Source organism: Hyperolius riggenbachi, chromosome 12 (genome assembly GCF_040937935.1).
Source record: "Hyperolius riggenbachi isolate aHypRig1 chromosome 12, aHypRig1.pri, whole genome shotgun sequence".
Classification (NCBI taxonomy): domain Eukaryota; kingdom Metazoa; phylum Chordata; class Amphibia; order Anura; family Hyperoliidae; genus Hyperolius; species Hyperolius riggenbachi.
In genome coordinates this window covers 104,242,656-104,262,875 of record NC_090657.1, presented here as the reverse complement: position 1 = coordinate 104,262,875, position 20,220 = coordinate 104,242,656, and the positions used below count along the sequence as shown (strand labels likewise).

Here is a 20,220-nt window from a genome sequence, read left to right as displayed (position 1 = left end):
CATACTGTAAGTGCTTTCTTTTGTCCTCTTTTTTCTCACACTTTAGCGTCCGACATAGCTGCTCCAGCCTACTTTTACTGGGGAGTGGGCTTATACACTAATCACTTTTTCCTGGTTTCTAATGAAAACGTGGGTACTTCCGCTTATACGCAAGTATATACAGTATACATAGAATTTGTATCTTCTCACTTTATTACCAAGGGATACCTTCCTTGTCCACAAACTGGTTTCTTCCACACTGGTGCCAGGCTGGAGTAGGCATATCAGACTGACTATTGTCCACTGAAGCATATAGATTATTCCATGTACTTTCCAAAGTGCTGAATAAGTCAGCTCTAAATGAAGCAGATAAATCGTCTGCAGGTCATTTTCTTACACCTAGGCTATTGTTTTGTACAGCACAGACTGTTGCATTGCAGCAAAAAGGAACAGAACACCACGACAATATACAGAACAGATGTTTAATGTTTGTATAAACAGTTTATGCTACCAGCACACAAGCACCACCGACTCCTTTAATCTTCTCTTCGGCACGTCGGCTGAAGAATTTTGCCTTTACAATGACTGGCTGTTTGGGGAGCTTTCCTTTGCCGAGCACCTTGTAATAGCCCTGTAGACAGAGAAAGACATCAGCATCACCTCCAGAAAAAAATGAAAGAACAAGATTCAGGATGAGAGTTGACTTTACTAGATATGTGTGTTCTAAAGGTGGCAACTAATGATCCAATCTTTTTCATGCACCCTTACCATTTTTCTATGTAATATAAAAGGGAACTGCCTAAATTATCAATTCAATATACTCACTCGATTTACCCTTATTCTACATAGATTTGGTAAAATTGAATGGAAAGATTGGATCGTTAGTGGCCACCTTAAAGGACACATCCAAGCTTAATAACAAAAATCCACTTACCTGGGGCTTCATACAGCCCTTGCCTGCCGATCGGTGCCCACACCGCAGCTTCGCTCCACGGTGGTGGTCCTGGGTCCCCTTGGCACAGGATTCCTACTGTGCCTGCACGAGTGTCTCTCAGAGTCGCAATGACGTCATTTGGACTGGACAGCGCAGGCGCAGAACTACTGCGCCTGCGCTGTACAGTTCAGATGACATCAGCGCGCCAGTGAAACGCACGCTGGATTGCAGAGAGGCGACGCGGGAAGCCAACCTGGCGAGGTCGGCTTCGCCATCGGAGGGGACCGGGAGCCACGGGAGCTGCGGCGAGGGTACAGGATGGATGCCATGGGCTGGAAGAAGCCCCGGGTAAGTAGATTTTTTATTTTGCTTGGACCACTCCTTTAAGTCTATGTCACAAAGTAGTGATGCCAGAATCCACATGTGTAAAACATTAACGTGAAGCCCATAACCACATGTAATGGTTTTACTTGTGTCCTTTAAGTTTTGTCTGGAAAGACAGCTGTGCGCTGCAAAAATTAACTACAGCTCGCCTAATGTGACACAAAATGACCACTTCTAAACATTACAGTCCACCCTTAGCATGAAAAAGGCATCCCACAAAGTATTGGACTTGCACAAAAAAAAAAGTAGTTTAGGTGGTGGGAGATCAGATGTGCAAGATGACCTTTGAAATTGGACTGAAACAATTTAGTGCTAGCAGAAAGTATAGCATGTCGGCCACCTCTCCTCCGCTACTTTATTAGAAAAAAATCTGAGACTTCCTTGTTAAAATAGCTGTGACCTCAGAGCTTCTGGGTCGCGGCTCCAGTCGGAGGGACGAGTGTGCGCATGCCTCACGCTCCAACGCACCACCCTGCTCCAAACATAAAACAGACCATGGAGCAGGGTTGGCTGGTCACACATGCAGCAGAGTCCTGTGATGCTGATCCCGTAGTGCTGTGATCTCACAGCCTCGGGAGCAAGCACAAGGTGGACAGCATAAGGAATTGGAGCCAGAGGGGGCGGAAGAAAGGGGAAAATGGCCGCAATTGACGTCTAAGAGGCTAAGAACAGCTCTGCCTCTTGTTCAGAGCTTCTCCAAATGAGTGGGTTGGCGAAATAAGGAGTATCGGGGTTCAGGGAACACTCACATCTGCTGAACAAGCTGTGAGTAGCATTTGAACAAAATTATACTGTAAAAAGAAAAAAATACTTTATACTTGCATATATAAAGATGAGACTAAGGCTGGGCATGATTTACACCATCCTTAAAAAGCTATCCATTTATGATGGAGGGATAGGTTGCATCAGCTTTACCCCTCTGCCCTATAAATACAATAAGGGTAATGTTCTCCCCACCGCTTTTTTTTTTTCCCCATCATCCACTGTGCTCAGCTGGTTGGACTCCTCGTGCACATTACTGTATAATTTATTGCAGGACAGGTTATATAGGATTTAGTTCTTTTGCTACCAACGTATTGCCCACCATCAGGACATGATGACCAGTTTTCTGCGATTAAGGCCAGGTTTCCACTGCTCCGAATCCGGGCCGATTTCCCGCCCACGAATTCGGATGGATTTCAGCAGCCTATAGAAGTCTGAGAGCCATCCGAATTCGTGGCCGAGGAAAAATCTGAGGCCCTGCAGCATAATTTCGTGCGTAGCTGTCCGAATCCCATAGCCACGCATAGCACGGCTAGAGGGATTCGGCTGGAAGAGGCAGCAACTGTGCAGGCATCGCATCTCGCAAGGCGCATGCAGCCGCACAAATGGAAACATAGCTTGACACCTAACTTAGAAGCATCGCCTGTTTCTGACCCATTTTCTCGCCTATTGCTTAATCATCATAGATCAATTTAACAATATTTTTTGTTCAGTTCGCTTACAGTCCAATTAACCTCACTGTTATTGAAATTTAAACCTATATAAAAACATTTCCCATAAGGGTATCATGGCAGTCCTTCAATTCAAGATTCAGTTAAGAAAAAAACCTGCATCTAAAATGTTACAGTGTCAATCCCTCCGTCCACAGGCAAGACTCCCCAAGCAAGAAAACATTTTCCCCAACAGTGATTCAGACAGCCGTAAAAGCGTGAAACAAGCATCAGCAATTCTCATATTAACCAATAATGAAAGCACTTACAGCATGCACGGCGTCTATGACTGGTGCCGGTCCCTCAGGGTTCTTGGCGTGGTTCAATCTAGTCTGTTCGGTGACCAGGGTCCACAGCTTGTCTAAGTTAATTGTGGGACAAAAATGCTGGTTCTTCTTCAAGTGGTAATGTCTCATGCCAATCTTGCCAAAGTAACCAGGGTGGCTGGAAAAACACAGTTTACAGAGTTTGTCAACTAACATTTTAGACTTCAGCAGTTGCAAAATCTGCATAACTCTGGTCTCATGATTCTCCATAATATGTAAAACACTTGGGCTTATTACACCATGAACCCATTTATAAATGAGTGGGTGCTAGGTACCCATTGTTGTGGATCACATCGAGCACCCCGACACGTTTGTTATGAGTACGGAGTACTCAATTATACATAAATTAATTCAAAACCATTGTTTCAACAAATTTGATGATGTAGCGTTTTAAAAACCACCTCAGTACCACTATGCTTCCCCCTGGCCTGTTTTTGTAACCAAATCTTCTTCTGTAATGCCTAGGCACCTAAATACCTTAACGTGCACCAACGCGTAAAATGTATGTGTTAATGTCCGCGATAGCTTCATGGCCCCGAGGTCAGCAAAAAGAAAACTAGCTGGTGGCGGGGAACTGGAGCAGCAGTGAGTGACTATGAGGGCACAGGATGGCTGCATGGGGTTGGTAGAAGCCCCATTTAGCCGGATACCCAATAATTTCTTCCAACTCTACAGCCAAGCCATAAACTAACAAGTCCGAGGATTTATGTACCAACTCCACAGCCCTGATGGAAAAATCATCTTTGAAGATAGAGGGAGTCTTATACCTGGTACAATCTATACTATTTCCCATCAGATCGATGGGTCAAATCAATTTCCAGCATGTTGGATCAGCTCCTGATAAAGATCAATTTTCAGATCAGTACAGCACAAAATCAATCCCGCTGCATACAAATGTGCATAAATTGAATTATTTCTATCTCCTTGACCACCCCTAGTGGGTAGTAAGTGCTAGTAAGTGCTCCCTGCAATAACACTGGATATTGCAGACTTGCAGAGTCTAGAATTGCATTGGAGCCTCAGCTGAAACAAACAAAAATTGGTGTCAACAGTCTTGTTTCTGTATCGTTCCATATCTTTCGCCTAATAGTCTGACTAAAGTAATGTTTGAACACAGCACATGTGGACAAGCCAAGCAGAAAGCACAGTTAAGATGGCATAGTCAATATAATTCTTGCTCCAATCATTTCCTGAAGAGAAGCTAGTGTTGCTGCACGGGTGACCGGTTGAGCTATACCAAGGGACAACCAGTGAATAAGTACAGCAGTTACTCTCCGAGAGCTCTAGCACACCAAGGCTACAAACAGCCAACATGTGACTCTAGCCTCGGGTGTGGGAAGGGGTGATGGGAGAGTAGAGGATAGTGGAGAGGAGTCAAATGAAATACATCAACATTGCACACACAAGCATGCTTATAACAAACTATCATATCTCAAGGCACAGACACTACAAAGCACTTTTCAATCAGTTTTTGTTTTTAAAAACATGCTCCCATTAAAGTAAACCCGGGGTGGATTTTACAAATCCTAACTGCATACAGAGGCTGGGACTGCATATAATGCCCAGGCACAGTTTGTCTAGGTTAATTGTGGGACAAAAATGCTGGTTCTTCAAGTGGTAATGTCTCATGCCAATCTTGCCAAAGTAAAAAGTGTGGCTGGAAAACATTTTACAGAGTTTGTCAACTAACATTTAAGACGTAAAATCTGCATAATTCTGGTCTCATGATTCTCTATATTATGTAAAACACTTATTTATTGCACCATGAACCCCTTTATAAATGAGTGTTTGCTAGGTACCCACTGTTGTGGATTACATAGAGTACCCCGACATTTGTTATGAGTACCCAGTACTCAATTACCGTATATACTTGCAAGCAAGCCGACCCGCATGTAAGCCGACCCCCCCACTCTTACCCCAAAAAACAGGAAAAAATGATTGACCCTCATAAGCCGGGGGTAGGAAACACTGGCCGCGTGATCCCCCCAGTATGTCCCAGTATAGCTAGTATAGTGCCCAGTATGGGTAGGTAGTGCCTCAGTATAGCTAGTATAGTGCCCAGTATAGCTAGTAAAATGCCCCAGTATAGCTAGTATAGTGCTCCAGTTTAGCTAGTATAGTGCCCCAGTTTAGCTAGTATAGTGCCCCAGTTTAGCTAGTATAGTGCCCCAGTTTAGCTAGTATAGTGCCCCAGTTTAGCTAGTATAGTGCTCGGTATAGCCAGTATAGTGCTCGGTAGAGCCAGTATAGTGCTCAGTATAGCCAGTATAGTGCTCAGTATAGCCAGTATAGTGCTCAGTATAGCCAGTATAGTGCTCAGTATAGCCAGTATAGTGCTCAGTATAGCCAGTATAGTGCTCAGTATAGCCAGTATAGTGCTCAGTATAGCCAGTATAGTGCTCAGTATAGCCAGTATAGTGCTCAGTATAGCTAGTGAAGTGCCCCAGTTTAGCTAGTATAGTGCTCAGTATAGCTAGTATAGTGCCCCATTATAGCCAGTATAGTGCCCATTATAGCTAGTATAGTGCCCCATTATAGCTAGTATAGTGCCCCAGTATAGTCAGTATAGTGCCCCAGTATAGCTTGTATAGTGCCCCAGTATAGCTTGTATAGTGCCCCAGTATAGCTTGTATAGTGCCCCAGTATAGCTAGTATAGTGCCCCAGTATAGCTAGTATAGTGCCCCAGTATAGCTAGTATAGTGCCCCAGTATAGCTAGTATAGTGCCCCAGTATAGCTAGTATAGTGCCCCAGTATAGCTAGTATAGTGCCCCAGTATAGCTTGTATAGTGCCCCAGTATAGCTTGTATAGTGCCCCAGTATAGCTTGTATAGTGCCCCAGTATAGCTTGTATAGTGCCCCAGTATAGCTTGTATAGTGCCCCAGTATAGCTTGTATAGTGCCCCAGTATAGCTTGTATAGTGCCCCAGTATAGCTTGTATAGTGCCCCAGTATAGCTTGTATAGTGCCCCAGTATAGCTTGTATAGTGCCCCAGTATAGCTTGTATAGTGCCCCAGTATAGCTTGTATAGTGCCCCAGTATAGCTTGTATAGTGCCCCAGTATAGCTTGTATAGTGCCCCAGTATAGCTTGTATAGTGCCCCAGTATAGCTTGTATAGTGCCCCAGTATAGCTTGTATAGTGCCCCAGTATAGCTTGTATAGTGCCCCAGTATAGCTTGTATAGTGCCCCAGTATAGCTTGTATAGTGCCCCAGTATAGCTTGTATAGTGCCCCAGTATAGCTTGTATAGTGCCCCAGTATAGCTTGTATAGTGCCCCAGTATAGCTTGTATAGTGCCCCAGTATAGCTTGTATAGTGCCCCAGTATAGCTTGTATAGTGCCCCAGTATAGCTTGTATAGTGCCCCAGTATAGCTTGTATAGTGCCCCAGTATAGCTTGTATAGTGCCCCAGTATAGCTTGTATAGTGCCCCAGTATAGCTTGTATAGTGCCCCAGTATAGCTTGTATAGTGCCCCAGTATAGTCAGTACAGTGCCCCAGTATAGTCAGTATAGTGCACCAGTATAGCTAGCATAGTGCCCCAGTATGGGTAGGTGGGTGGGTAGGTGCTGTCCCTCCCCGCTCCCCCCGCGGCCGCCGCTGTTATTAACTTAGGCGGCGCCGCTTCCTCTATCCCCGTCCTCCTCCGGTAACTAATTCACAGCAGCGCGCCCCTCGCTGCTGTGATGACGCAGGAAACCATAGAGAGCGGTTCCCATAGTAGCGGCCGCGGGGGGAGCGGGGAGGGACAGCACCCACCCACCCATGACTCGCAGGCAAGCCGACCCCCCAACTTTTGGCCCACTTTTGGGGGGTCAAAAATTCGGCTTGCTTGCGAGTATATACGGTATACATAAATTCAAAACCATTGTTTTAACAAAGCACTTGTTCAAATTTGATGATGTAGCGTTTTAAAAACCACCTCAGTACCACTATGCTTCCACCTGGCCTGTTTTTGTAACTAAATCTTCTTCTGTAATTCCTAGGCACCTAAACACCTTAACGTGCACCACCAACGCGTAAAATGTATGCATTAATGTCCACTATAGCTTCATGCACCAACGGGAATGCATGCAAATGTACGCGTGGCGGCCCGCCGACCCCGAGGTTGGCAAAAACGAAACTAGCTGTGGCGGGGGACCGGAGCAGCAGTGAGTGACTACGAGGGCACAGCATGGCTGCATGCGGTTGGAAGAAGCCCCAGGTAATTGACTTTTTTTGCCTGACGATTCCTTTAAGTCCACTTATCTTGGTCAATTTAATCTACCCAAACAATTAATGAGGAAGATGCCAGGCAGGGGGAAGCTCTCTAATATGATTTATTCTGTCTCTTCCTTCTTAGCATTGTGTTATTACACAGCCGAGTTCTCCAGGCCAGTAAAATGCCAAAACTTCTGCTTTTATACATCTGCTGATGATCAATCAAGTGCATTTGATTACAAGAACCTTGCTGCTACTTGCCCTCTTAACCTCCCTGCTGGGCCGTTTGAACACTTTTTTTTTGCAACACGCAACTAGCACTTTGCGGGGGGGGGAAGCCCTACAGGAAATCCCGTTCTTTGAACTGCTATCATGTAGCGAGCCGCTATCGACGCACTCCTAACCTGTCGGCAATCGAGGGAAATCTTCCGCACGGACGGATCGACGGGAACGATCAATTTCAGATGGAAATCGGTCGGTCAGCGTTTGCGCAACGATGTCACAGCAGATTCACAGTGATCGAATCTGCTGTATATCGGCGGGAAAATCGTTGTGTATGGGCCCCTTTACTGACCAGAGCAAGTTTGGCTTTCAGCATCCAAAGGCCTGTAACTGATAAGCACATGGCCAAAAAAGATAAACTCTTTTTGAGGACCTTCAAGACAATAGAAGACTATCAGAATTTCTACATTTACAAAACATTAGTTGTACTCACTATTTATCAAAGTTGATTCTATGGTGATGCATACCACCAGCATTACCGCGACCACCAGGATGCTTTCTGTGTTTGCCTAGAGAAATGAAAAATGAAAAAAGGTCACACCAACAGTAACATTTAAGCTTTCTACACATACATTTGGCCATTCACACGCCAACCTAGCAAAATTTAGCGCACTCGCTACTACCCTAAGGAAACCAGAGTTTAAAGCAATTATTGTGAAGCTGGAGTCGATGTTGGCCAAAGTACTTCTCTGCTGTAAGAATACAGTTGCTCCATTAGTATGAAGCTGTAGGGGGAACTTACCTGGGGAGGGGAAGCCCCTGGATCCTAAAGAGGTTTCAACCTCATCCTTCCCATAGCCCTGTTCTAGCGCTGGGACCCCGAAAAAAAGCAGCTTGTGCAAGCACACTAGCACTATCCCGCTCAGCTTTCTGTAGAGTCGGGCAGGATTGGGACTGCGCTATTGCACAGGCGCAAGCTGATTGGGCTCGGCTATTTTCACCGGAGCCCGAGTGGGATGGTACTAATGCACATGTGCAGGGAGGCCACGGCGTTGCAACGAAGCTGCGGAGGATCCAGAGGCTTCCCCCTCCCCAAGTAAGTATCCATTTTTTGTGTTTAAATAAGTGAGAGATTTTAGGCAGAGAATTGCTTTAATGTAATTTTCCCTGAAATAGGATATCTTCACATACTGTATTTTTCACTACACATTAAAATTTGAAGAACATTTTTGTCAAAGCCGGATACCCAATAATTTCTTCCAACTCTACAGCCAAGCCATAAACTAACAAGTCCGAGGATTTATGTACCAACTCCACAGCCTTGATGGAAAAATCATCTTTGAAGATAGAGGGAGTCTTGTACAATCAATACAATTTCCCATCAGATCGATGGGTCAAATCAATTTCCAGCATGTTGGATCAGCTCCTGATCAAGATCAATTTTCAGATCAGTACAAAATCAATCCCACTGCATACAAATGTGCATAAACTGAATTATTTCTATCTCCTTGACCACCCCTAGTGGGTAGTAAGTACTCCCCGCAATAACACTGGATATTGCAGACGTGCAGTGTTGCATTGGAGCCTCAGCTGAAACAAACAAAAAAAATTGGTGTCAACAGTCTTGTTTGTGTCGTTCCATATCTTTCGCCTAATAGTCTGACTCTAAAGCCCCATCTACACGATACGATTCTTTATACGATTCAATTACGATTCTATTTACGATCCGATTAAATCTGACATGTCCGATCAGAATTCGATTCAATTCAGTTTGATTTGCCATTGCAAACAATAGCAAATCGAATTGAATCCCGATCGGACATGTCGGATTTAATCGGATCGTAAATAGAATCGTAATTGAATCGTATAAAGAATCGTATCGTGTAGATGGGGCTTTAGTGATGTTTGAACACAGCGCAGGTGGACAAGCCAAGCAAAAGTCAGAGCACAATTAAGAAGATGGCATTGTCAAAATAATTCTTGCTCCAATCATTTCCTGAAGAGAAGCTAGTGTTGCTGCACGGGTGACCGGTTGAGCTACACCAAGGGACAACCAGTGAATAAGTACAGCAGTTACTCTCCGAGAGCTCTAGCACACCAAGGCTACAAACAGCCAACATGTGACTCTAGCCTCGGGTGTGGGAAGGGGTGATGGGAGAGTAGAGGATAGTGGAGAGGAGTCAAATCTAATACATCAGCATTGCACACACAAGCATGCTTATAACAAACTATCATATCTCAAGGTAGAGACACTACACAGCACTTTTCAATTAGTTTTTGTTTTAAAAATATGCTCCCATTAATCTGCCTGGCGTTCTGAACCCCCGCAGCCGTTTCTTTTAACCTAATTTTTTTCTTTTTTATCATCATGTAGCTAGCCTAGTGGGATCCTGTTAAGCGCCGGGTAGCGGCGTGCTAGCTGCGTTTCAGAAAAAAAAAAAATTCAAAACGGCCCACCAGGGCCTGAGCAGTTCCCTGCGGCATTACTGGACGAGCTGAGCTCGTCCGTAAAGCCCAGGAGGTTAAAAGGGACCCTGAGCTCAGGCTAAAAACGCAATTTGGACTTGGGCTTCCTTTAGCTTTCTGTAGCCCGCGAGGTCCCCCGGCATCCTTCTGGCTCCTCTCTCCCGGTCCCGTCGGCGGCTTCGTTAAAATCGGCGACCTTGGCCTGAAGTCACCTGTGCACACTATGCATCATCATACTGGCCGGCGTGAGTGTCCTGCACATGCGTGGTTCAGTCTTAGAGAACCACGCATACGCAGGACACTCACGTCGGCCAGCATGATGACAGCATGCACAGCAGGGGCGCGCACAGGCGACTTCAGGAAAAAGTCTCCCATTAACAGAACCGCCAGCAGGACCGGGAGAGGAGCCAGGATGACGCTGGGGGACTGGAGGAAGGCCCAGGCAAGTCCAAGTTGCGGTTCTAGCTGAGCTCAGGGTCCCTTTAACTGCATTAAAATTGCTGCAATCGCGATTTTTCTAATTTAAAAAAAAATAAATAAATCACTGCAATTTTAATGCAAGTCAAGAAAAGCGTGTATTTTTTTTTACAAGGACAAATTAGGCTGCTGGTGGCTATTTGTTTTTAGTTATTACCTTACTTTCTATGCATTTTTAAAAGGAAAATAAGGTGAAAAATAAACTACTTTCATACATTATAGCATTAATGTAAACAGTTCTATTGTACATGAAACACACATTTGTCTATCTCTCCTGTTTATTTAAAGTGGATCTGCACTCCACGACTCATTTGTGAAATGGGCGAATACTCGGGCATATCGGTGAACTGGAGCAAGTCTGCCATACTTGGCCTAGATAACCCGCAGGTATCCCCCCTTCCCCTTCCATGCCCTCTGCAAATAACCTCCAAATTCAAATACCTCGGAGTCCACGTAACTGCCGCCCCTAAGGACTACCTTGAAAACAACGTAATCCCACTAATAGCACACACACAATCTAAACTTTCCTCATGGACCAAACTCCCACTTTCTGTAGCAGGCAGAGTAAACCTCATCAAAATGGTACTGTTCCCTAAAATCCTATACATAATCCATAACTCTCCTTCCTATATCCCTAAATCCTTCTTCAAAAAACTGCGGTCGCTGCTACTTTCTATTACATGGGGCAAATCCAGAGCTAAACTCAAATTTGACATATTACAATGCCCCACGACTTCAGGAGGCTTGGCCCTTCCTGATATACACCTATATTACCTTGCAGCACAACTGGAACAACTGTCACACTGGTTTATCACCGACTCCCTACAAATCCCAGAACTTTTGGGATACCCAGCCAAAGATCGAGCCAAAAACCTACCTTTTGCCCTGTTAAAGGGCACCTTAATCGCACCTGGTGTAAAGAATACAATTCTGTCGCAAGCAATTAAAATCTGGGAAAACGCCAATAAAATAATTCCCTCCAAAATGCTGGAATACCATACTCCTCTCTGGCAAAACCCTCTGCTTCCAGAACTCTACTCTCTTCCCAACTCCTCAATATGGGCAGACAAAGGCATTCTATACCTGGGGCAAGTAATCCACAACACCGCAATGCTCCCCTTCTCAACTCTACAAAACCGATTTCTTCTTCCCCCTATTTTTCAATTTTTATACCTACAGCTCAAACATGCATTAAAAGCACAATTCCCCTCTGGCCTACCTACTACTGGAGTATCATTTATAATGGAATTCATTAAAGATGGTCCTATGCAACACCATATTGGATCACTATACTCCCTTTTACTTGAACACCAGTCTGCTCCTGTATTGACTCGCTCCCTCAAAAAATGGACACAGATTGGAGTCTAACTAGATGAGGAGGAATGGGAAGACTGCCTGCTAACCCCACGATTAGTATCCCCCTGTATAAAAGAAAGATTAACTCAACTATATACACTGCACCAAAGTTATCTCACCCCTGCCCGAATCGCCAAAATTTCCACCTCCAACCCCTCTACTTGCCCCAAATGTTCAAGCCCTAACCCCTCATTTCTCCACCTTATCTGGTCCTGCCCCCCAATATTGGATTTTTGGAAACAAACGGTAAACTTTTTACATGACGTCATGGGCTCACCAGCCGCTCTGGACATTAAATTATGTCTCCTTAACTTAGTAGATGAAGATGTCTCTAAATTTGACAAAGTCTTCTTAATCAAAACACTCTTTATAGCAAAGCAATGCATCACCTACAGATGGCTATCCCCTACGCTTCCAACTCTAGCCATTTGGAAAACCAAAGTCAGAAACAGCCTACCATACAAAAAACTCATATATGCACATAGAAATTGTCCATCCAAGTTTAATAAAGTATGGGACAGATGGTTTAACAATATTTAATGCTACTGGACTATGATGACTCCTTTCTAAATTAGAACTCTGTTATCCACTACTACCTTACATAAGTATATTACTAACCTATCTAATCTCCACAATTTAAATATACATGCTTGTTTCCCTGTACATACTGTCAAATGTACTTGCTTTGTAATGTCGTTTATATGAAATAAAACTTTTGATTGATGAAAAAAAAAAAAAAGTGGACCTGCACTCAGAACTTCCTCTCTGCTCTAACACAACAGCATTATAACCTTTAAAGAAAAACAATTCTTTGATTCAGCTGATAGAAAAAGTGCAGATGTCTGGATTTTTTACACGCCTTCGTGGAAACAGACATATTGTTAACATACTGTGTTTCCAAATAAACGTATTATATGCCATATCTGCCGTGGCAGTCAGATGAGAAAGGAGAGATCAAAACTGAAATTTCATTTGTGGTTGAAGATAACTCACCAATACGGCCATGGCCGTGACTGACGTGGCCACGGAGCTTCCTTGTCTTTCTTAGCTTGGAAGGCTGTTGACAAATAAGGCATCAGATTAATCACCACAGCATGCCACATCTGGCACAAGATCACCACTGTGCAGTATCATATGTTGCTGTACTGGTGACTGGTTGCTCTATATAGAGATCCAACCAGTGAATAAAGATGAGCAATTATTCTACGAGAACTCTAGCACACATAGGCCACCAAAAACCAACATGTGACTCTAGTCTCGAAAAATTCTAATTGTATGCTGGTTTATCCATGAATAAAAACAAATCCAACCCAGCACAGACCTAACAGCAAAATATCTGGGCTTTCAATGTAGAAGACCACACTATATTACACTACACAGTTTGACCCTATGTGGATTACATTAGCTATAATTTATATTTCAACTATTAATCACCAACAGCAAAATCTCCAACACCACATTCTTCACCTTCACTTAAACCCCTGCACACATTTAGTGGGGTCTTCAGGGATCTCGGTCACCTGGCAGTGATCGGTACACAATCACTTGGGCAACAGAATGGAGCTGATGCTGTACAGAGGTGGTATCAACCCCCTGGATAGCAACACAGACATCTGTTACTATGCTGGATCATGTACTGGTTAAGGGCACCGCTTTTGACATGGGAGACCAGGGTTCGAATCCTGGCTAGGGTCAGTACCTATTCAGTAAGGATTCAAGGCTTGACTCCCTAACACTGCAAAGTGCTCTCTTGAGTGCTTTGAGTCCGATAGGAGAAAAGCGCTCTACAAATGTTGGGATGATTATTATGCAGGTGTGTGTGGGGTGTGTTTGGAGAATAATGCGATCAGCGGTGCTCAGGTGTCGAGGGATAACGAAAGATCCGGCATACCGGGTCTTTCTCAGATATCGTACCGCTGCTGTACACATACTGGTCTGACTCCTGATCCTTTTTACAGTCTCTCATGGCCGAGTTCTGACCAGCATGTGAATGTATTCTGTCAATCTAAAGCTACAATTTTAAATTGACTACACCTTAGAGCAGTGATGGCTAACCTTGGCACTCCAGCTGTGAAAAAAAACTACAAATCCCATCATGCCTCTGCCTCCCTGAGTTATGCTTAGAACTATCAGAGTATCGCAATGCCTCATGGGACTTGTAGTTCCACCACAGCTGCAGTGCCAAGGTTAGCCATCTCTGCCTTAGAGGCAACATTGACTGTGCATACACCTCAAAGTGTACCTTAGACAAATGGGAGGAAATCATTTTTACTTACCTGCGGCTTCCTCCAGACCCCTGTAGTCTGTTACCTCCCAGTCCCCTCATTTGCGCCACTGTCAGCCTGTAAAGTTGCGAACATGCTCAAGCACAGTTTGTTAAGACCAGTGATAGGCAAACTTTGCTCTCCAGCTGTTAAGGAACTTTAAGTCCCACAATGCACAGCATCAGTCTAACAGCCAGTCTTGATTCATAAAGGCAAATGCATTGGGACTTGTAGTTCCTTAACAGCTGGAAAGCCAAGTTTGCCTATAACTGGTTAAGACCAATTGCACTTGAGTAGGACGCCCCTGACCACGGAAGTGCGATGAGGGAGGCATGTGGCCCCACCACCCCGCTGGATCTCAGGCCTTACAGTGGCATAATGTAGGGGGAACGGGAGGACGTCAAGGACTACAGGGAGCTGGAGGAAGCCTTTGTTTAATTTAAAGGGACCCTGAGCAGTGGCACAGGTTATGCCGCTTTTAACCTCCCTGGCGGTCTATTAAAACCGCCATTTCTAAAAAAACACCAAAATACTGCGCTGATACACTCAGGTGTGCTAATGATGGTGGTGCGCTGCTTAAAAACTACTACAATACACACAAAGATAAAGCTGCGCTCAAATGTCCTAGTACACAGTCCTTTCAAGTAAAAGGATGTTCAGCAGTGTGCAAATCTACACAGGTCTATGTCCTCTTCTATCGCAGGTGCAGTAAGCTCCAATTCAGTGAGAAAACCACCACCACACCCCAAGCAGTGGCCACTCACCGTTAAGATATGACCCTCTGTCAGATGGGTCTTTAGCGCCTATGGGGTCATCTGGCCGCCCCCTGCCATATACGGACAAGTAGATCTGTTGCTTCCTCTGTGTCTAGTCCACATCACCTCAGATAAAATAAGGCAAAGCTCCCATAGCGTAAAACCATAAAATCAATTTTAATATATAAAAGATGTACACTTACAAACCAAGCCGTGGAGATTCGTACAGAGTGGAGCCCATTAAAACTCTGTACGAATCTCCACGGCTTGGTCTGCTGAACATCCTTTTACTTGAAAGGACTGTGTACCTGGACATTTGAGCGCAGCTTTATCTTTATCTTTTTATTAAAACCGCCAGGGGGCAGCGCAGCACTTTAATTTTTTTTTAAATACTGTAGCTAGCCTAGCTACATGATAGCCTCTGGCAATCAGAGCAAACAGGAAATCCCGTTCAGGACGAGATTTCCTGTTTGGCTTCCCCATCGCCATGGCGACGATCGGGATGACGTCATCCACGTCATGGCGTCGGAGGGAGTCCTGATCCACCCCTTAGCGCTGACTGGCGGTGATTGGCCAGGCAGCGGAAGGGGTCTGGGGTGGCGCGGCGGGTAGCGGAGATTGTGTAGTACACGCAGCTAGCAAGGTGCTAGCTGCGTGTAACAATTTTTTTACTTGAGAAACCCTCCGCGGCGGCTTAGCCCGAGCATAGCTCGGGCTTACCGCCAGGGAGGTAAAGCATCCTCACATCTATTTAGGGAAGAGTATACACTCACCGACCCTCTGGCAATCCCTTGGCGTCCTGCTCTCAATTGTAATGAAACGACGACTCCTACAGAAAGTCTCACTGTGACCCGGATAAGGATGTCTGCGGGTCCTTACAGCGCATGCGCAGGCTCTGTCTCCACTAATTTCTTCCTTCCATCTGCCACAAGTCATATTTCCGTGCACGGAACTGACGCTGTAAGGACATGCGCTGTAAGAACCCGCAGACTTCCTTATCCGGGTCACAGTGCGACTTTCTGTAAGAGTCGTCGTTGCAATACAATTGAGAGCAGGAATACCAGGACACCATGGGATTACCAGAGGGGTCGGAGACTGAGTGTAAACGCTTCCCTAAATAGCCGTCTTATTGTGCTTTGTAAAGCGTTGCTGAATATGTTGGCGCTATATAAATAAAAAAATAATAATGGGTGGAGGGTAGTTTAAGGCACAGGATAGGGTAGGCATGGGATGGATGTAGGGTAGTTATAGGCACAGGATAGGGTAGGTTAGGGGTATGGGTGGATAGTTTTAGACACAGGATAGGGTAGGCATGGGTGGAGGGCAGTTTTAGGCACATGATAGGGTAGGTTAGGCATGGGATAGGTGGAGGGAAATTTTAAACACAGCATAGGGTAGGTTAGATGGGATGGGTAGATGATAGTTTTAGGCACAGTATAGGGTAGATTATGCATGGGATGGGTAGAGGGTAGTTTTAGCAAAGTATAGGGTAGGCATGGGATAGGTGGAGGGTAGTTTTAGGCACAGTATAGGGTAGGTTAGGCACGGGATGGGTGGAGGGTAGGTTAGATGGGATGGGTAGACGGTAGTTTTAGGTACAGTATAGGGTAAGGTTAGATGGTAGTTTAATGCCGGGCATACACGGCACGTTTTATGCGCCGGCTCGAGCCAGTGGCTCGATGCCGGCGCATCCCCGTGCGGATCAATTGCCGCTCGTCCCCGCCGGCACTTCTTTATCACCGCTCGTTTCCCTGCCATTGTCCGCCGGCATCTGAAGATTATCAGCTGGCTGGAACAGCTGGTCGATACACGGTACAGAAACGTACCGTTTCCCCAGCATTAGGCACAGTATAGAGTAGGTTAGGCATGGGATGGGTGGAGGGCAGTTTTAGGCACAGTGTAGGGCAGGTTAGGCATGGGATGGAAGTAGTTTTAAACACAGCATTGGGTAGGTTAGATGGGATGGGTGGAGGGTAGTTTTAGGAACAGTATAGGGTGAGGTTAGATGGTAGTTTTAGGCACAGTATAGGGTAGGCATGGGATGGGTGGAGGATAGTTTTAGGCACAGTATAAGGTAGATTAGGCATGGGATGGATGGAGGGTAGTTTTAAACAGCATAGGGTAGGTTAGTCGGGATGGGTAGAGGGAAGATTTAAACAGCACAGGGTAGGTTAGATGGGATGGGTAGAGGGTAGTTTTAGGCACAGTATAGGGTAAGGTTAGATGGTAGTTTTAGGCACAGTATAGGGTAGGGTAGGCATGGGATAGGTGGAGGATAGTTTTAGGCACAGTATAGGGTAGGTTAGGCATGGGATGGGTAGAGGGAAGTTTTAAACAAAGCACAGGGTAGGTTAGTCATGGGATGGGTACAGGGAAGTTTTAAACACAGCACAGGGTAGGTTAGGCATGGGATGGGTAGAGGGAAGATTTAAATAGAGCACAGGGTAGTTTATATTGGATGGGTAGGTGTAGTTTTAGGCATAGTATATGGTAGGTTAGGCACGGGATGGGTAGAGGGTAGTTTTAAGCACATTATAGGGTAGGTAAGGATTAAGCAGAAAGAGAAAGTTCACGTGACGTGGAGGAATTGTAGCGTTTGAAAAGTCTGATAAGTTGCATATATTTTCACTACAGGTAGCATTTTATGCAATCTGTCAAAATAGGCCAAATCACAACCTCACACTGCTAGGTATCAAATGGTAGAGAGCATGATGCCTGATCACACGACCACGCCATACATGTGGGCCCGGGGAATCTTCTAGGTAATGGGGGACGCACATGGCTTTCACCTCATCCAGCCACTCAACCCCCGTCCTTCACCCGCCGCTCTCTTTTTGGCACCCTCCGATAATCTCCAGCCCATCCAACGCGTACCCTACATGCCCTCCCTCTACTGCTCATCCGCAGCTACATTCACATACACCTACCATGGCGGCGGCATGCAAGGAAAGAGAGAGATCTCGCGAGAACTCAGGAGATCCTACGTCCTTCCTGCAGTCGCGGCGGTCACATGGGCCAGTGATGTCACTAGGGTCCTTTAACCAAACCCACTAGTAGGAAGTACAAGGAACTGTGGGAAGGAATTAGTATCTGATGTTTTCATACTTTACTCGCGGTCTGTAAACTGAATGCAGCCTCGCTGCCTTGTTGAAACTGCAGTTTTTATCTGCATATCAGCCTGATTAGTGCTGACCCTTCCCTGCCTGCATCCAGATACGTAGTGTAGATAATACATATGGGATTCCGATACAGATTTTTTTGGGAGGGACAGTCCCTCTTTGGAAACAGTCCCTCGTTCTTTCTCATGTGTCCCTCTTTCAGGACTGATGTACATATCTGTGTAAATATATGTATTTTTCTACTGGAAATTATTTTAACCACTTCACCACTGAGGGGTTTTACCCCTTGAACACCAGAGCAGCTTTCAGCGCTCCGTCCATTCATTCGTCTATAACTTTATTATTACTTATCTCAATGAAATTAACTATATCTTGTTTTTTTCGCACCAATTAGGCTTTCTGTAGGTGGGACATTATGCCAAGAATTATTTTATTCTAAATGTTTTTTAATGGGAAAATAGGAAAAAATGTGGGAAAAAAATACAATTTTTCAGTTTTCACCCATTATAGTTTTTAAATAGTTTTTAAATAATGCATGCTACTGTAATTAAAACCCATGAAATGTATTTGCCCATTTGTCCCGGTTATAAAACCGTTTAAATTATGTCCCTATCGCAATGTTTGGCGCCAATATTTTATTTGGAAATAAAGGTGCATTTTTTTCAGTTTTGCGTCCATCCCTTATTACAAGCCCGTAGTTTATAAAGTAACAGTGTTATACCCTCTTGACATAAATATTTAAAAAGTTCAATCCCTAAGGTAACTATTTATGGTTTTTTTTATTGTATTTTTTTTTTATATTACAAAAAAAAAAAAAGGGGAGTGTGGGAGGTAATGAGTTAATTTATTGTGTAAAACAATGTATTTGTATGTGTAAAATGCTTTAGGGTGTAGTTTACTATTTGGACACAAGATGGCCACAGTGAGTCTGTTTACATGCAACCTGTAAGCGTCCAGAAGGACGCTTACAGGAAGCAGTAGGAGGCTGGGAGAATCACAGTGATCGCGCTGTTTCTCAAAGAAGCAGCAGATCCTTGCGGGGGTTTAGATCAACGAACGGGAATGGATTTTCCCGTTCATTGATCTCCGGGTGGCGGCATGCACGAGCGGCGGGAGCGCGCGCACGAGCGGTGGGAGCGTGGAAGGTACGGATTTCTCCGACCCTGGTTTTTTAGGGGGGAAAACACCCCTAAGTGTAAATGAGGCAATATATGTTATTTTAAAATAAAACTAATTATGAAAGAAAGGACCAGTGAGGTTTGAGTGATAAAACTACATATTTTGCTTATTAATTACTTGTGGATTGCATGGCTAGGGGTGTGGCCTAGTGTAACTAGAGGTGTGGCAGGAGCATGTTTTAAAGTGTACCTCTTTCTTAACTTAAAGTGACATTGAAGCAGGAAAACAATTATGATATAATGAATTGTATGTGTAGTACGGATAATTAATAGAACGTTAGTAGCAAAGTATTTTTTAATTTTCAGTTAGATAGATGTTTTTCTATAACACTGCATCATTCTCTAATATTTACAGTTTACAAATTACACTCTATACTGTATTTTAAATGATGACAAATAACAGAGCTAATGACCTTTTGAGCTTCCTGGCAGAAAAACCTTAAACAAACAAGAAACAGTGAGAGACAGGTTGAGATAAGTGCTTAAGAAAATAGCATTGCTCTCTGACTAAATTAGTCGTAGAGCGTAGAGAAGCTCTTTTGCATAGAAAACAACTGACATTTATTAACTCTTCCTGTACTAGAAACAATATGAGAATATCTGTGCTATTATTGTTTTATTTCTTAGCCGTACTACTGTACTACACACACAATTCATTATATCATAAATTTATTTTTACTTAAGATTCCCTTTAAAAAGTTGGGAAGTATGCAGTTATAAAATACTGAGACACATTAATGGTGGGTAATGGGGTTGGGACAAGCTGACAGATTAGCAGAGAGCAGCCACTGCACTTCTGCATGCAAGGTACAGAAATGTCAGTAAACAGACTGCTTTCACATATCTTAACCAATATCTTTAGGCTGGTTTCACACTGCAAACCGGCGTTAGTGATACAGTGCATTGCGCCCGATGCGCTGCATCGCACCGTCAAAAAACAGGCCTTTAGGGAGCACCACGTTAGTACACGGTGTTCCCTGTCTGGCCACCAGCCAAGCAGGAAGTGACGCGCACTTGCTGTCACTTCCTGTTTCGGGTATTGCGCAGTGCCGTGTATAATGCACAGAAGCATATTGTTAAAATACGTT

At 44.4% G+C, this 20,220-nt stretch overlaps 1 protein-coding gene and 3 non-coding genes across 4 annotated transcripts; all 4 read right to left on the bottom strand.

Moving 5' to 3' along the window:
- Nucleotides 1–447: 447 nt before the first annotated feature.
- LOC137542121 (large ribosomal subunit protein uL15-like) lies at nucleotides 448–17,786 on the bottom strand. The gene is made up of 5 exons (XM_068263802.1): nucleotides 17,763–17,786; nucleotides 12,810–12,873; nucleotides 8,011–8,086; nucleotides 3,039–3,213; nucleotides 448–610 (listed from the first exon to the last, which is right to left on the bottom strand). The coding sequence occupies exons 1-5, from the start codon at nucleotides 17,763–17,765 to the stop codon at nucleotides 482–484; spliced, it is 447 nt and encodes a 148-aa protein (XP_068119903.1). The 5' UTR covers nucleotides 17,766–17,786; the 3' UTR covers nucleotides 448–481.
- On the bottom strand, nucleotides 4,298–4,426 carry LOC137542614 (small nucleolar RNA SNORA3/SNORA45 family). The gene has a single exon (XR_011025493.1). It is a non-coding gene; the product is annotated as a small nucleolar RNA SNORA3/SNORA45 family (small nucleolar RNA).
- Nucleotides 9,526–9,654, bottom strand: LOC137542613 (small nucleolar RNA SNORA3/SNORA45 family). Its single transcript, XR_011025492.1, has one exon. It is a non-coding gene; the product is annotated as a small nucleolar RNA SNORA3/SNORA45 family (small nucleolar RNA).
- On the bottom strand, nucleotides 12,949–13,078 carry LOC137542615 (small nucleolar RNA SNORA3/SNORA45 family). The gene has a single exon (XR_011025494.1). It is a non-coding gene; the product is annotated as a small nucleolar RNA SNORA3/SNORA45 family (small nucleolar RNA).
- Nucleotides 17,787–20,220: the final 2,434 nt, after the last annotated feature.

Coding starts and splice junctions, on each gene's coding strand:
- LOC137542121 (XM_068263802.1), bottom strand. Junction 8,087..12,809: donor TCACGGCCATGGCCGTATTG/GTGAGTTATCTT, acceptor TCATTTCTCTAG/GCAAACACAGAAAGCATCCT. Junction 611..3,038: donor TCATAGACGCCGTGCATGCT/GTAAGTGCTTTC, acceptor CTCTGTCTACAG/GGCTATTACAAGGTGCTCGG.